At 40.4% G+C, this 16,094-nt stretch overlaps 1 protein-coding gene across 5 annotated transcripts; it reads right to left on the bottom strand.

Annotated features, from left to right (window-relative positions):
- Window positions 1–2,626: 2,626 nt before the first annotated feature.
- Window positions 2,627–6,746, bottom strand: LOC147449961 (putative trehalose-phosphate phosphatase C). 5 transcript variants are annotated; one of them, XM_086522302.1, is made up of 13 exons: window positions 6,606–6,620; window positions 5,989–6,484; window positions 4,878–5,193; window positions 4,465–4,605; window positions 4,301–4,372; window positions 4,079–4,201; window positions 3,935–3,991; window positions 3,759–3,860; window positions 3,583–3,660; window positions 3,429–3,498; window positions 3,269–3,339; window positions 3,091–3,183; window positions 2,627–2,974 (listed from the first exon to the last, which is right to left on the bottom strand). In XM_086522302.1, exons 2-13 carry the CDS (start codon window positions 6,012–6,014, stop codon window positions 2,900–2,902), a joined length of 1,224 nt encoding a protein of 407 aa, XP_086378428.1. In that variant the 5' UTR covers window positions 6,015–6,484; window positions 6,606–6,620; the 3' UTR covers window positions 2,627–2,899. The 5 variants fall into 5 exon arrangements, with proteins under 5 accessions (XP_086378428.1, XP_086378429.1, XP_086378427.1 ...); XM_086522303.1 differs by having other exon boundaries at window positions 4,878–5,380; window positions 5,989–6,746; XM_086522301.1 differs by having other exon boundaries at window positions 5,989–6,746.
- Between the last annotated feature and the right edge of the window lie 9,348 nt (window positions 6,747–16,094).

Genomic DNA, 16,094 nt, shown 5'->3' with positions numbered 1-16,094 from the left:
GAAAGCCACGCCTTAAATGGGAAAAAGTTGGCTCGATATTCCTTGGGAGGAGGGGAAATCCATGACATCAAAGAGTTAGCTTGATATTCCTCCTCAATCAGTTCCCCTTCCCAAGACAGGGGAAAGCCATGACATCAAAGAGCTCAATGTCCCTTCATTGTACCCTAGCGAAGACCTTGCCCACCTTTTTATGGAATGCCCAACAATTAGACGCCTGGCAGGGAAAGTGTGCAAATAGATACAAAGAACGTGGAAGATGGGGTTTCTAAAGAAGGCTCTGTGCCTTGGTGGGAAACAATTCAAAATCCTGCACTTCTAATTTGTACTCAAATTGTCAGATATTATTACTTCAGTAATATCTAGAAGGGCAAAGAACTACCATGCATTTGATAGCAACCTCTCTGTGGCTAGCTTCTCGGAGATTGTACAAGAAAATAAGGAAATATTATATATGATAAGTAAAAGGCAAAACTCAGATGATTTTCTCAGGGCTTACCTTGCCATCCGCTCGAGCTCAATTGTGAGTTTTGCACCCAAAAAAAAAAGTATTCATTGATTGATGTATTTAAGAGTTCTTATGGGTCCATTTCAATAAAAATTTTATTATTTTCAATGCTGATTGGACCTAACTAAAAGATTTAAGCTTTAAAATTGTCTTGTGTTTGATTGTTGGAGCTTTACATGAATTTACTTCTAAAATGCCAATGTGAGACTTTCACCTTGGTTTAGAAAGCCAATAGTTTTGTGTATCAAGGGCCCTTTTCTTGTACTAGTGAAGTCTTCTCTTGTACTAGTGAACTTTGTTATCTAACATATTCTCTCTCTCTCTCTCTCTCTCTCTCTCTCTCTCAATTCTTCAAAGTGACATTAAACATCACAATCCAACAAGACCTGGGCACAATAGAGTCCAATTATTGAATGGGAAACATTCAAAGAACCAATCATCTACCTACCGTGTTGGAATCCCACGTTGAGAAATGAATTGACACAACATTTACAATAGTGACTATTTTAGGTCCCCACCATGGAAACAAGGTGAACCGTGAAACGTTCAAGTTGGCATTCTAAAACAATAAAATGGAAAACAAAGTAAGTCATGTAAGGCCAAGAGACCCATTGACAAAAGTTAAAAACAGAAGAAGATTTCAATGCTTCAATAAAAAGGTTGTCCAATCAATATCGATAATAACAAGGTGAAGGTTCACATTGGCATTCCGAAAGAAAGAAGGAAAGTCATGTAGTCCCAAAAGAAAAAGAAAATCAAATGTATGCCTAACTCTCTCTCTTTAGAAACCTTTCAAAACATCTAAAATGTAAAATGCAAAAGATAAAGGTGCTAGTGTAGAAAATGGGAGAAGCATTTGACATGGGAAAATCAAGAGTCATTGTACTCCTTATATAATATAAAGAGGAGGTGTAGCGTGCATGCAATGTGTGCATGCCTCATGCCTCGTTCTATTTCTCTTTTCTTTTAGCTTTCCCTTGGCCTTTTCTTCTCCGTAGCTTTACTTTGCACTATGGGGGGTATTAAATATACCCAAAAAAAAAAACAGAAAAAAAGGGAGGGGGGGGGTGGGGGGGGGGGGGGTGGGGGGTTGGAGCCATTAGACAAGTACAAACAACACTGTCAAGTTGATTGAAAAACAAATAAGTAGTGGCACTGCTAGGACTTCAATCATGAATGGGGGCCTTGATTAGTAGTATATACAAGACTCAAAAAGTGGAAGGTACAAACCATTCACTCCCTCGCATACATCCAAGCAAGCAATTGGCTTGAAAGTTGAGACCCAGAAACGGACTTGCAAACGCTTAGGTGGCTACATGCCAAGCTTTGGGCTATATGCCATCATCATCCCATCAAAGAAAAGGACTTGGCCTTGGACAAAAAGCCTAGGTGGCTACATGTCTGGCATTGGACTTATGTAAGGCATCCTCCCCATCATAGAGAAGGGACTTTGAAAGCAAAGGCAAAACAAAAAACCATAAGTGCCCCGGGCATCAAATAAAAAGGGGAAAGCACAATAGAGGACGAAACAAACTCTTTCAAAATTTCACTGTGGACACCCATCTTTTGAGATCAAAGTAAATATGGTAGAAAACAAAACTGCTCTCTGTGTGGCATATTCCATTCCAAGGACATCCAAAAATGTTCTTTACAACCAAAACAAAACAGATGGCTACGAGTCCCATTATCCATGGGTGGGGCTAATCAGCAAACAGCCACCTTCTCTATCACAATAATTAACACAACAAGGTGAAGGGCCACGGTGGCATTCTAAAACAATTTAATGGAATGGACCCATGTGAGACTCTTAGATGAAGGTCTCCTTTACAAACTAAAATGTCAAAAAAAACAAATTCAGTAAGTGCCAAAGGTATGCCTAGCTCCCTTCTTCAGTAAGGCTTGTTTTAGAAAGCCAAAAACATCCTTCACAAAAACCATGAAAATGATGAGCAAGCTCTTGAGAGAACCTACATCCAACAGCTTCTCTCTCTCACCTGCACCATATAACCTTTGGGGGAGAGAGAGAGAGAGAGAGAGTCACTATAACTTTTCTACCTACCATCCTCTTTTGAGGACATGTTTTTCTTTCTGATGCAATTTTTATCAAGCACTCTTGGGAAATAATATATTCATCAGCTACTTTTATTGAAAATCAGAAAAATTATCCTTTTGTAGGGGACATATAAAGCTGTCAATAGGGCAGAAATCCCCAGCTTCAAGATAATCCTCTACGAGCCGCATCAATCTACACTGGCAAGAAGCTTTTTAACGAATCCTTCTCCTTAAAGGATCCGTTCAAAGTTTGCCGCTTCAATAAATGATTTTCTAGACCTAATTTAGCTCTCTATAATAAGGACTGAGTGTCCCTTTTCCCCCTTGTAGGGGTAGATTAACTCACTCCAGATATTTACAAAGTCTGTTCAAGTGCCTTCGTTTCCATTTCACCAATAATTGTAGGAATTCAAGGACCTACAATATCCAAACATTCTATCAGTTAACTAGAGACCCCTAATCTAACAAAGTGCATTCCAAAACATTGCTTACTCAAACCATCAAATTTGGCATACTAAAAAGGGATTGCATACCTCATTCGGATCTTGAAGAGAAGAGGTGGCATTTGTTTCCTTCACAACATTGGATACCAGAATAGCCAGCCCATGCTTTCTCCGTACCACAGTCTAGGATAGGCAACGTACTCCAGTCATTTTGCGAAACCGAAACTCAAGAACTCACATGAACAAGAAAACAGGACAGGGTGTTCACCTTGAATGCGTCTTCATCTGTCTGATCATCTCCTATGTAGATTGGGAAGACATCGCTCCGGCTACCAAAACCTTTTACCTCAAAAAACAAGAGACTAAATTACCTTCCAGCAGAGTTACCAGCAAAAATGAGACGTGCCTTGGTCCAGGATAATTCTCACCAAGTGTCTTAAGCAGGAAGTCCAACGCCTTCCCCTTGTTCCACATTATCAAAGGTCTCACTTCCAAGACCTAAAGAAAATGACAAACATCCTATCTCAATCTGCATACTTTGAAACCCCATTTTGAAAAAGTGTTTGTGATCATGATATTTACCTTTCGGCCTTGAGTAAGGCAAAGATTTGGATATGATCTCAAAACATGCTGAACTTGCTCTGCTAAAGGCAACCAGTCCTACAAAGGAAAAAAACAAGAGGACGAATATCATCAAATTTTCCTGACAGTAACTGATCCCTTAAAAGTTTAAAATCTAATAAGGAGGTAGCTCTTACTTCCTCCTTCACCCGGCGGAAGTGGACGCTAACACAGAACTTGTTGTGTTCAACCTTTGCTCCACTAACTTTGCTGGCCTTTTCCTCCAACAATTTGAAGATCTATAATACCACAACTCTTTTCAGGCCAAGAAACAGAACACCACACCTGGCTTACAATGACTAAAAGAAACTACCTCATTCATAATAGTAGTGAACTCACTGGCAGGCTGAAACAAGACCACCTCATTGCCCTGCATTCCAATCACAGTAAACTTATCACCAATACCAAAACTTCTTCAAGTCTTGTTGGGAAAATATGTGCTGTTACTAGCAACTACCTCTTCATTTAAGGCCCTGATACCTTGGGCCTTACACCCATTGCAGCCTTCTGCAGGTCCCATAATGTCCATACCATGACTTCCTGCATAATACAACTCAGGTAGTTGTACAAACTCATAAACCTGCCAATGAAGAACAACTCAAATTTACTGCTACTTCAGTCTTTCCTCAACAAAGCACTCCAAATCAAAAAAAATGTGGTGTCGGCAAAGAAGATGTACCTTTTCTCGACTTCTTCCTGTTATAATAGCTGTTGGGAAAAGGGTTGCAATTTCTTTCACCACAGTGCGCATCTGAAGGTAGTGACAATAGGGTAAGGTATGTTAAACAAGCATTGCTCTCCAGCAACAAATAGGATCTAGAGAGAACACAAAGGCGAGCAAACCTCATCTGGCATGAAAGCACATTCAGGATTTTCAACAATGGGTGAAAGAGTCCCATCATAGTCTAAAAACACAAAAATACGCTTTCCACTTGCAGCTTCAATCAATTTCTCAAAATTCTCTACTGCGGAAGGATGATTTGCCTGTGGAACAAAAGAAAATGATGCAAATTACTGTCTTTGCAAACAAGAGTTGATCAAAGGACAGCAGAACGTATGTCTCATAGGCCAGGAACTCGGCACTAATTGAATACAAGAGGGATATATATACTGCTGAACAGAACCTTTGTCCTACAAATGTAAGTGGAGGCATTCTGCTCTGCCACAGAAAATTATTGCCTTGGAGCTTTACAATCAGGGTGACAAAAGTAGGAAAACTATTAAACCAGACAAAACAAATGAAGAAAAGCACTCACCGCCCATGCTTTATACTCCATATCAATGGCTTCAAACTCTGACTTATCATATACATCCACCTGCGGGTGGCATCTAGTTCGAGGAGGAGAAGAGTCCTTCATGGCTTCAAGCCAGCCCGTGATCGATGCATTCTCAACCTTGCGAAGTGGCAACCTTCTCTTAGAAGGAGCATATCCAGGTCCAGTAGGTGCAGTCGTGCTAGTGTGCGAGCCAGCATTTGAAGGGTAATTGAATAACCCATTAGACGATGCAGCTGATACAGGAGCCATATGAAGCATGGGGTCTTTCAATCCCCCACTATGTTTAGGTTTCGACCTAAAAGCCATCGCAGTAATCCTCTTTGAGTCTGCCCGACTTTAATCTAACTACAAAAAATTGTAGACAAGAATGTCCTTGGGTCTCTACTTGTACCCAGGAAAATAATCACACTTCGTCACTTTGATGCATGTACAGCTATCTACAATGCTGATAGGGGAAGAACCGTCAGATAGAAAGCATATGCCTGCCCAGAGAACAACAAGAGATCACATTACGTATGTGGGGAGAGAAAATTCGACAAACCATATGCTTAGAAACTATCAGAAGCACATGAGGAAGAAAATATGCAAACGTCAAGTTCCATCGAGTACACAAAATATGTATTGCCAATGAGGATTGCCCCCAGTATCAAGCACATGCAAATCAAACATGCACAAAATGGAAACAAGCAGACAGGAGACAACTACTTCAAATCTGTAATCAAATAGAGAAGCCTTATTAAGGAGAGAAAAAAGAAAACAGAGACATACATTCCTTTATACTCAATTGAATTAATGTAATTGGGTATCCCCTACTCGTGATACTGGCAAGATAAGAAATGGCTTCTAAACAAAAAGAGCGTTATGGTCCATTTGCAATGGCCATCAAACCTCAAATACATCATGGAAATGATTCCGATTCATCGCAATGTGGTCTAATGTGGCATGACGACCTAGTGCAGTTGAGAGAGAGAGAGAGAGAGAGAGAGAGAGAGAGAGAGAGAGAGAGAGAGAGAGAGAGAGAGAGAGAGAGAGAGAGAGAGAGAGAGAGAGAGACGATCAAAACAAGACAGAAAGGGAAGAGTGATGGTACCAGGAGGCCCAGAAAGGGGAGGCCATCAGCGCTGTGCTGCGTTTTGAGGAGAGAAATGGGTGTATTTATGAGCGCTGCTTGGCCAGCCCGTCTCCCTCTCTATCTATCACGCTGGTTGGTCTTCTTGAATGCCTGAAAGATACGATGGATGTGGAGGAAAAACACAGTAGAAAGGAGTCGCCTTTTTGCAAAAGGCTTTACGTTTCCGCCCTCCAATAATTCAGGAGGCGATCTTCTGAAAATCGACCTCTGCATAAAGGGGAGTGAGGAATGAAATAGGGAGAAGCACGCCTCCTTCCTTTCTCTCCGTGTCTGTTACCCTAGTTCGTAGAATGTGGATGCTTCCCTGCTTGTTGCGCCTCTAGGATCCTTACTTCTCCTGCTGCTACGAATAGATATGGCGAGCCCAGCTTCTGTTGACAACAATCACACCTTCAACCTGCCCGGGCGGCACCTCGTTCACTAGCTACTAAAGTGCAGGCGCACCTTGTTTGAGCTATGTATAGGCGGAATTTTGTTAGGAATTGGCTGGCTATGTGTAGGCAGACAGCTATGTACACAGAAAAGGATTCTGATAAAGCTTTCGTCGGTGATGGCAATGAAGAGATAGACAGTACCTGTTGGCTCAAAGGAAGCAAGTGCCTCTGACGGGGATGCTTCGAGTTGGCGAGCTGGGGGACGCTCAGGCAACTGGTTATGGCGGACGTACAAGCTTTCTGATCACCAGCCACGTCGAGGCAGCAGCGAAAACGCCGAAGCCTTGGCTGTGGCGAGGAGAGCTCGTAGCCTGAATCCTGCTGCCTGAGAAAGAGAGAGAGAGAGAGAGAGAGAGAGAGAGAGAGAGAGAGAGAAACGCGAGGGAGAAAGGGAGAGAGAAAGACAGGTCTATCGATGAAGCGTGTTTATATTGGCGGACAAGGGGGGAAGACAGTTTATTAATTTTTTTGCGATTTCGTCGAAAAATGCAATGCGCCTAAACAAAGAAACAAAGGATTAATTAAAGAAAAAGATCATTTGTGGAAAACATTCCAACATCCAAAAGAAGAATATAATAAACTTAAAACTAATAAATAAATAAAAACGAAATACATAAATAGAGCAGATCAGGGTAAATAAATAAATCATCAACGATTTAAAACTGTAATCTCTTTAAGAAAGTGCATTTATAAAGACTTTCAAAAACACGAATATTCGAAATCGAAACACCTTCTTTTTACTGCTTCCAGGAATTTAAGAAAAGTACTTTATGGCAGTTTACCCAAAAGTCCCGTTTCTGGAAAATTCGGAGTATTTTAATAGAGGGGAACTTATTTCTTTATTGGTTGCACAAGGCGACAAAAATAAAAAATACCTCGATGGCTGGAGGTTTTGTAACCTTTGTTCTCTCTCTCCATTAAAGTATTATTTGCTTTTACCTTTTCCATGAAAAGGTTTTTAAAAAAATTGTTTTTTTTTATTAAACTGGAATCTCTGAAGTCTACTAGTAGCCTTTGGAGGCTTGTCCTACGGTCTTCCTATATACCTCCCTCCTTGTCAAGCCCGACAGCTAGCTGACTTCCCTTTTCCCCCCATCAGGCGACACGTGTCCCACCTCTTATACTTAGCTCCCTCCGTCACTTTGGGTGTGCTTCCTACCTTCCCCTAACTAGTAACAATATAACAACGGTTTCACGTGCGACCCACCCAAGATGCATCAACTTGTTTAGCTTGATGTGGAGACAATGTGCATTCTAAAGCTCACAACAAGTAAATTTTCCAACTCCTTGACATAGGTGGCGAGGGAAGTACTAATGACACAAAGCCGGCGGCCTAGCTTGAAGTCCCCTAATTTTTACATCTTGGGCACTTAGCACATCGTGATTTTTCACCCAGAAGTAGGGCAACTTGTGGTTGTATCTATATCAAGAAGGAGCTTATATTTTGCATCTTGAGGGGTTGGTGGGGTTGGTGGTGATCTACTTGAATATGTCGTTACAGAAATCTTCGATATATGATCTTGAGGGAGGAGGAGGAGACAAATCTGTGTTTCTCAAGGGGAAGGTCCTAGATTTACAATTCTAACATGGCATGGGGGCCATGGGTTTGCATTTTTTAGACTAGGAGAGAAATGTGTGCAGCTATTGTGTTCTCCTTTCAAACAAGACGATGTGGAATTGTGTTTCCAATTGTAAGAAACCAACCCCCTTGTATATTTACACTTTTCTGATTAACATACATTTTTCTGATCGACAGAGGTGGTAGTATGAATTTGTTTTTAACAACATACCTATTGCATCAGTGGACATCCTCATGACTCAAGCAGAGGAAGAAACTCTACCCATGATGAAGGTCTCCAAATCTAAGCGGAAGAAAGAAAGTTCCAAGGATCCCAACAAGGCCTCAGTTTCCATGAGCAAACCAACCAAAAGTAGTAAAAAATGAAAACACCCTCTATTAAAGGTCTCAGTCTCAACTGTAAAGGATTGACTGATCCTACCAGGGCCCAGGCCATCAAGCTCTGGCTCAAAGATGCACGGGTCAATCCTGACTTTATTTGTCTGCAAGAGCTTAAAGTTGTTGGACAGTCCCTCAATAACAATATTTTGAGAGTAGGAACAGGGCTAAAATGGTTTACAACTGATCATCAACATGGCAGAGGAGGTTCAGCTATAGCCATCAGTGAAAAGTACAGCCATATGGTCATAAATGTTCATAAGGCAGCTAATAATTGTTGGGTTGCTATCACTTTGAGTAGTCCTTTTAATTTTACCATTGTCTCTCTGTATGCCCCCAACTCCATTGCTGACAGGTGTACTGCTTGGGCTGATTTGGCTAACCTTCCCCAGCCTTGCATCATAGTTGGAGACTTTAATATGGTGGAGGATATATAAGACAGGTGGAATAATCAAGGACAATGTGTACAAGGAGCAGAAAAGGAAGTGTGGGACCAATTACTATCCAAACAAAACCTGCTGGACATTTCTCAGGCTACAGGGTGTACTTGGTCAAACAGACAACAAGGTAACTCCTATAGAGTTGCAAGATTGGATCGTCTATACATGGATGTTGGTCTTGTTCATCAATTTTGGCAAACCTTGTGTTGGACAGATAAGTCTCTTTTGATTTCAGATCATACCCCTGTTTTGTTTGAGCTCCACAAGGAGGCAGTCACTTACAAGGCAGGATGGCCGCACATTGATCAAACTTTGCTTAAAATTTCATGTGTGAGAAATAAGGTTCAAGAAGTGTTTGATTCTGCTTTCAGTACTAATGAAGGGGCCTTCAAATCCTGGGATAGAGCTGTTAAGAACACCCAAAAAGTTCTTACAGACTTTAAAAAAAGGGCTAAGGAAATTAGAATGAGCAGAAGGATGATGATAAGTAAAGAAATCTCTGACCTAGAGATTAGCACTCCTCCCAATAGTCCTCCTTCCCCTGACCTCATAGAGCTTAAAGAGAAGCTTAGAAGGGAAGAACTCTTCTCTACCAAGGCTTGTTTGAACTGGACTAGAGAGTATTGGATTGGTAAGCTGGATACTCCTGATAAAGCCATGCTCAATATTCTTAAAAGGAAGAAATTAAAAGATTTCATTCCTTTCTTAGAAAATCAAAATGGTAATGTGGTCAGTTCTCATGAGGAAAATCTGAAAGTGGCTTATGATTTTTTCTTTGGGATTTTTCTGCTCCTCCCAAAAGAGGGGTTGACTCCACTGTGGCAAGGGCTTCTACAGCTAGAATCAGGAGGAAGATGCTTTCCCCTGAAATGGCTAGAATGATGGAGTAGCCCCTCACAGAGGGGGAGTTGAAGGACACTATTGATGCTATGAAACCTGGTAAATCACCAGGTTTGGATGGGTTGCCTAATGAATTTTATCAAACCTACAAATCTTCTTTAACACCTTATCTTATGCAGGTTTGGTATGAGGCCTTGGAGATGGGAGTTCTTCCTTCTTCTATGAACACTCTAGTCATTAGACTTATTCATAAGAGAGGAGGTAAGGAGGATTTAGGGAATTGGAGACCTATAACTTGCCTGACTTTTGCTTATAAAGTGTTCTCCTTGGCCCTAGCTAGAAGACTCAGCCCCCTTATGCATCATATTATCCTCCCTGAATAAAAAGGCTTTATTAAGGGCAGGTACATTCTGGATGCAATCATCACACTTTGGGAAGCTATAGAGCATGCCACAGATACTGACCAGCTCTTCATGTTTTTCAAAATTGACTTTGACAAGGCATATGACAGGATGGAGTGGGACTTTATTTTTCAATCGCTATTTGATATTGGGTTTGGAAAAATGTTCACTAAGTTTGTGAAGATTCTATTTGGCAATGCTTATGCAAAGGTGGCTATTAATGGTGATTTGACTGATTCTATGCTTCTCAGAAGATCTATAAGGCAAGGATGTCCAATAGCACCACTTTTATATTCCATTTGCTCTGATGCATTGGGATGGCTGGTTAAAGCAGCCATGGCAAAGGGGAGAATCAGAGGTATCGACATCCCTGGTGCCACTAATCAGCTTTGTCTTCAGCAATTTGCACATGATACAAATGCACTTATGCAGAATGACGAACAATCAGTAAGAGCCTTCTGGGAATGCTTAACCTTGTTTTGTAATGCTAGTGGTTCAGTCATAAATCATACCAAGACAGGTTTCAAAACTGTTGATGGCCAGATTCCCCAAATTGTAAGCGAAGCTGGATGCATTGAGCTGGAAGATGGTAAAATATTCAGGTTCTTGGGCATTCCAATGGGCTTCAATGTTACTTTTGCCCAGAGATGGGATTGGGTGATTTCAAAGATTAGAAACAAGATGTATAGATGGCAAGGATATCAGACCTCCCTCTCCAACAGGGCTTTTATCCTAAATCACTACATTTTATCTTCTCTAATCTATTTCTTGTCTTGCTGGCAACCAGCTAAATACCAATTGGCCAAAGCAATAGCTTTGTTCAGGAATTTTCTATGGGGAGGAGAACTGGACTGTCCAAGAGTTCCGAAAGTTGCTTGGGAAACATGTTGCGTTCCAAAGGACAAGGGAGGTGTGGGAATTCTAGACCTATCCAGACTTACAAATAAAATCGCAAGCAAATGGATTTTGAGAAGCACTCACTCTGATTATTTTTGGGCTTTATTGCTCAAGAGGAACATCTCTAAGTTCAAATTGCAGACCTACAAATCTTGGGCAGATATGTCCTTCAGAGACCTCATCACCATGCCCTCCAAATTCATCCCATATGGTTCAAAACTTGTGTGCAAATTCTGGAATGCCTGGCAGCTATTGAAGAGCAATTGGAGACCTGACCATTCATTTTATGCTAACTTTAAATGTTTTCTTCAAGACTCACCTTGGTATGGATTTTTTGCAGTTAACTCTAAACTAATTGTCTCTAGGAAAGCACATAAATGCTTCAAAGCTGGAATTACCAAGTGGGAACACCTTTTTGAGAAGCATACCATTAAAGGACAGCAGCACATACAGATACAGTACAACCTCAATGAGAGGGATGCTAAATGGTGTTTAGACAAATTTCAACTTGTTCTCAGATCTTTCCATCTACCACCCAGAGGTAGATGGGAAGTAAAACCTCAACTGAGAGAGATTGTTGGCTGTATTTACCACAAGTACTGCTAAATTAAAACCTCAACTGAGAGAGATTGTTGGCTGTATAAATTAAAAATAAAGCTAAATGTCAAATGGAAGGTTTCATGGAGTAGGAGGCAGTGGGCTTACAGGTTTAAATGTATCTGGGCCTACACTATTTCAGTAAAACATAGCATATTGCTATGACTTATACTGCACCAAGGTGTATGGATAGGTCAAAGAGCTACAAAGATTGGAGCCTCAGATGGAAGATGCCCAAGATGCCATTTGGTCATTGAAGACCTCCCTCATTTATTCTTCTATTGTAAACATACCAAAGACATATTGGGGGCTGTTCAGAAATGTGTATCTTTCCTTAGGACTCAACCCATTAATATCAAAGACTTGCTGCTTGGTCAGTGCAAGGCTTTGGACATTCCTTTATGGAACATGTGGAGAGGCATCATACTATGGTTTCTCTGGACCAATCGAAATGCAGTGCTGTTTAACTCTACCCCAAGACACATTCTTGTTCTTAAATATGAACTAGTTAAAGCTTCAGAGTTGTTGTGCAAGGAGATACAAGAAGCCCTACCTCATGATCTGTCCCTAACTGAGCTTCAAAAGAGTCTAAGGTGGCAGCAATGGAGGAAAAAGGTCCCAAAGTTCTACTCAGATATCAGGCTCAAGATGAAACGCTATCATTTTGATTTAGCCTTTCTTTTCTTTGGGGCTACCCTCCCCTTACTTGAGGGTCTTTGTAATTTATTTCTCTGTTATTAATTCAAGTTCTACTTTCCTCCAAAAAAAAAAAAAAAGAATCCTCTTATACCTACGTACCCTTTCACCCCACAAAGAAAAGATTTTGCATTTTGTCCAACTCCACCTAATGTGGATCTTACTTGGCTGATTTCTTTTGCCTTGGGTGGCAACTATGCTTTGGTCTATCTTTTGCGGCTTAGAGGAGGTTGTATGGTGCTATATTTTATGTATGTACATGCTTGGACATAGGGGTGCTATTTCATTGTGGAACTATCTTCTTTAAAGGTTTTTTGCTATGTTTAAACAATGGTCTTGGTCATATACCTATCTATTATGAAGAGGTTATCTCTTAGTACACCTAGGATGCACCGCCTTTTGGTACCATCTACCCATTTTTGTTTGCATGCTTTGACATGGTATTTGAGCATAGCCACGTCAATTCCTATTGTAAAAAGCTCCAAGAGAGATACATTAAAGGCTCATTTTCAACCAATAGGAAGGCATCTTGCAATCACATTTTCATCATGGAGGAACTTCTCTCTCTCTCTCTCTCTCTCTCTCTCTCTCTCTCTCTCTCTCTCTCTCTCTCTCTCTCTCTCTCTCTCTCTCTCTCTCTCTCTCTCTCTCTCTCTCTCTCATTTATGCATTTTGAGGAGTTTGCGGCGATCTACTTTGAATCAATCCATTAGATCTATGCCTTTTAGTGAGAAGGAGGAGACCCATCTGCATTTTAGGAGGTCTCAATTTTGAGTTTCCAAAATAACATGGGGGGCTTGCACTTGAGTTTTTCATCCTTGGATAGAATTGTGTAGTGGAATTGTTTCATTGTCCATTGAGAAGGTGAAGATATGAAGTGTTGAGGAGAGGTAGTTGTGATACTCAATCCACCAAATGCACCTGCATTCTTGGGGGGGCCACTATTAAGAACCCCCCTATATAATGTGTGTTCGCAAGGTACTTTAAAAACTCTATCGTTAAAATGTTGACATGAATAGATTGATCACATGTTTTTTTCTAAATTGGACTTAAAACCCCCCTCTTGTTGATGTATCTCTTTCTTAAATTTTCAAAAGTAAAAAACCCTCCATCTAAACTCATGTGGTATATTGACATGATTATGCAATGGACCACATCGGGCCTATATTTTAGCCCAAAATAAGAAGCATATCTACATCATTCACTTGGATGTGCATGTTACACTAGCTATTGCCTAGTATACCAAGGTGGGGCTAATACCACACCTTGGTATACTAGCCCATCTTGGCTAGTGCCAAGATGGGCTTGGACTATGTATAGGGGCCATCATGTAGAGCCTAATAAGATCGTGATGAGTAGTGTTGATGAGGAAGCACACTTAGGTTTTGGACATTGCTTGAAAAACCTTTGCAACACTTTTCGAGTGGTTTTTAAAAAGTACTTAAAAGTAATTTTCAATAGTTAAAGTACTTGCCTAGGGAGTCCAATTACTTTCATTTGGCGTGAAATATTGAGTAATTGTGTATCTCAATCATAAGTATGGGTCAAGAAAGGATGAATATATCATGAGAAGCCTTGATCAAAGGTACAGAACAAAGGAGATGACCTAGAGCAATATAGGAGTCTAAAAATAGAAAGTAGTTGTGTTAAGTTAAATTCATTAAAATAACTCCTAAAACTCCAAGTATGAAGTCTGGGAAGCCTTAGGATTAATTTTTGACTTTCCACAAATAGTCTAAATTTAGCAAGTCTGAATTTAGTAGGTTTTGAGAGTAGTTTGGTGGAACCTCCAAAGCATTGTGCTAAGGTTTCACATAGGAGATGAAGTTTTAAAGCCCAATGGTGAGTTTTGCGTTTACCAAAGTCCATCCTAATTTAGAAAGTCCTAAATTAGCGTGTAGGTTGTATCCCGGGTCAGCTTCATAAAGCCTCACGGTTTGTGCAAAGATCTTACACCCAGGCTAATTAATTAAAGGGTAAGTTTATTGTTTTAAATAAGTCAAAGAGAAAAGCTAAATTATAAGTTTAGATCAGCCTTTCCTCATTTAGAAAGTTGATTCTAGTCCTTTCGTTTTAAGCTTGGCTAGACCACATGTCCAAAGTAGCACCAACTTGCTTTATGTGAAGTTAGCAAGTGTGTGTATGTGTGGTGTGTACACTTGCCAAGAAGATTCCAAGGTAGGAGAGGGTGAGTTTTTCAAGTATGGAATGATGTACAAGTGTCCAAGCATGCACCAAGTATGGAATGATGTACAAGTCTCCAAGAATGCACCAAGTTTCCCGTTAGGTCCTTTCATTTGATTGGTCCATGCACTAGCACCCAATTTTGGGCTTTTGGCAAGTGGGGAAAGGGATAAAAGAGACTAGCTCGCGGGAAATTGGGTTCTTTGATCTCTCTTTCAAATGTAAGTTGGCAAAGCAATCTCTCTCTCTCTCTCTCTCTCTCTCTCTCTCTCTCTCTCATGGTAGCTCAAGAGGTGCCCATTATGCTCAAGCACTTGGCTATATATGAAAATTCAAGCAAGTGAAAGCTTTATCTTCTTCATCTTCATCATCTTCTACTACTCTATTATCCTAATCTATGCTAAGAGCTTGCCCATGAAGTAAGACTATACGAAGTAAAAATTCTCTTGATTAAAAAATACTTCTTTCTTCCTCATCTACCACTTACCCCGTAGTTCTTTCTCCCCGTTGGGGTGTTTAGGGCTTGGGAAGGAGGGTTACACCATGGAATCTTGAAGAACACCATCTTATTGGTTTGAGGAAAGCTCCGCAAGAGCACAAGTTGTGTTGTACTCAAAGCTCTCTTTGAGAGAGAGTTAAATACAAATACCTTTTGGAGAGGGGACTGGCTCCAAGCAAATTTGGTCCTCATCATTTTATCAATCTTAATTGTGGTATTCTCTTTGAATTATGTGCATTGTTTTTAATGATTCAACGTGTGAATGTGCAATGAAATCAGTCCAGAACAACCTTTAGTCTCCTCTAAAGATTTCTCTTAAAGAAAACTCTCTCCTTTCATAAGTTAGACTTTCCATTGAATCTAAGGTAAGTATTAGATTCTTTGACACCAAGTACTATAAAGCAATTTCAAGTGGTTTCCATAGGCATTTGAGCAGTTTGCAAAACCATGTAATAGCAATTTGTAAACCACATTTTAGAGAATGAAAACCTCTTTTGCATATACATTTTTTGTCTCCCTTGTATATCAACATTGCTTCATTATTGTCACTCTATTAGCGGGTCACATCAATCCTTACACTTTTGACATGGTATTAGAGCGTGTGCAAGAACCTAGCTAGAGACAAATTGAGTGAGAGCAAAAATCCCCATTGATTACATTATCTTCTTGAATCTGAAGATGGCACCAAATCTACACAATCTACAATTGGAAGGAGCTAAAAGCCTCAATTAGAGAATATTGCAGATACCACGGAAGACAAGGGGATCTCTACAATCATCATCAACACTCGAGGAGGAGGATGAATACATCAGCCCAACCATAACATATATTAGCAACCTCGTAAAGTTGGCAAGCTCTTCCATGTAAGAGGAGGTTGTTTCTCTAATTAAATAAATAAAGATGAGGAGGTTGAAGCTCTCAAAGCTCTACTCATTGTTAAAGTTCAAGAAATGGACATATGATAAGCATTGCAGGAGGAGGCAAGTTGATTTGCTAGGAATAGTAGCTAGCTTTGGAGTTGGAGGCTCACAAACCTTCCAAGCTGACAAGTTACCATTCTTGCTATAGATAGAATGGTGAGGCGAGCCTGGAAAATATAAAAAACAACATACTACAAGC

The sequence above is a fragment of the Adiantum capillus-veneris genome, chromosome 10, assembly GCF_014529385.1.
Source record: "Adiantum capillus-veneris isolate H3 chromosome 10, ASM1452938v2, whole genome shotgun sequence".
Taxonomy (NCBI): Eukaryota; Viridiplantae; Streptophyta; class Polypodiopsida; order Polypodiales; family Pteridaceae; genus Adiantum; species Adiantum capillus-veneris.
The sequence above is the reverse complement of the archived record's forward strand: the minus strand, read 5'-3'. Positions and strand labels throughout refer to the sequence as shown.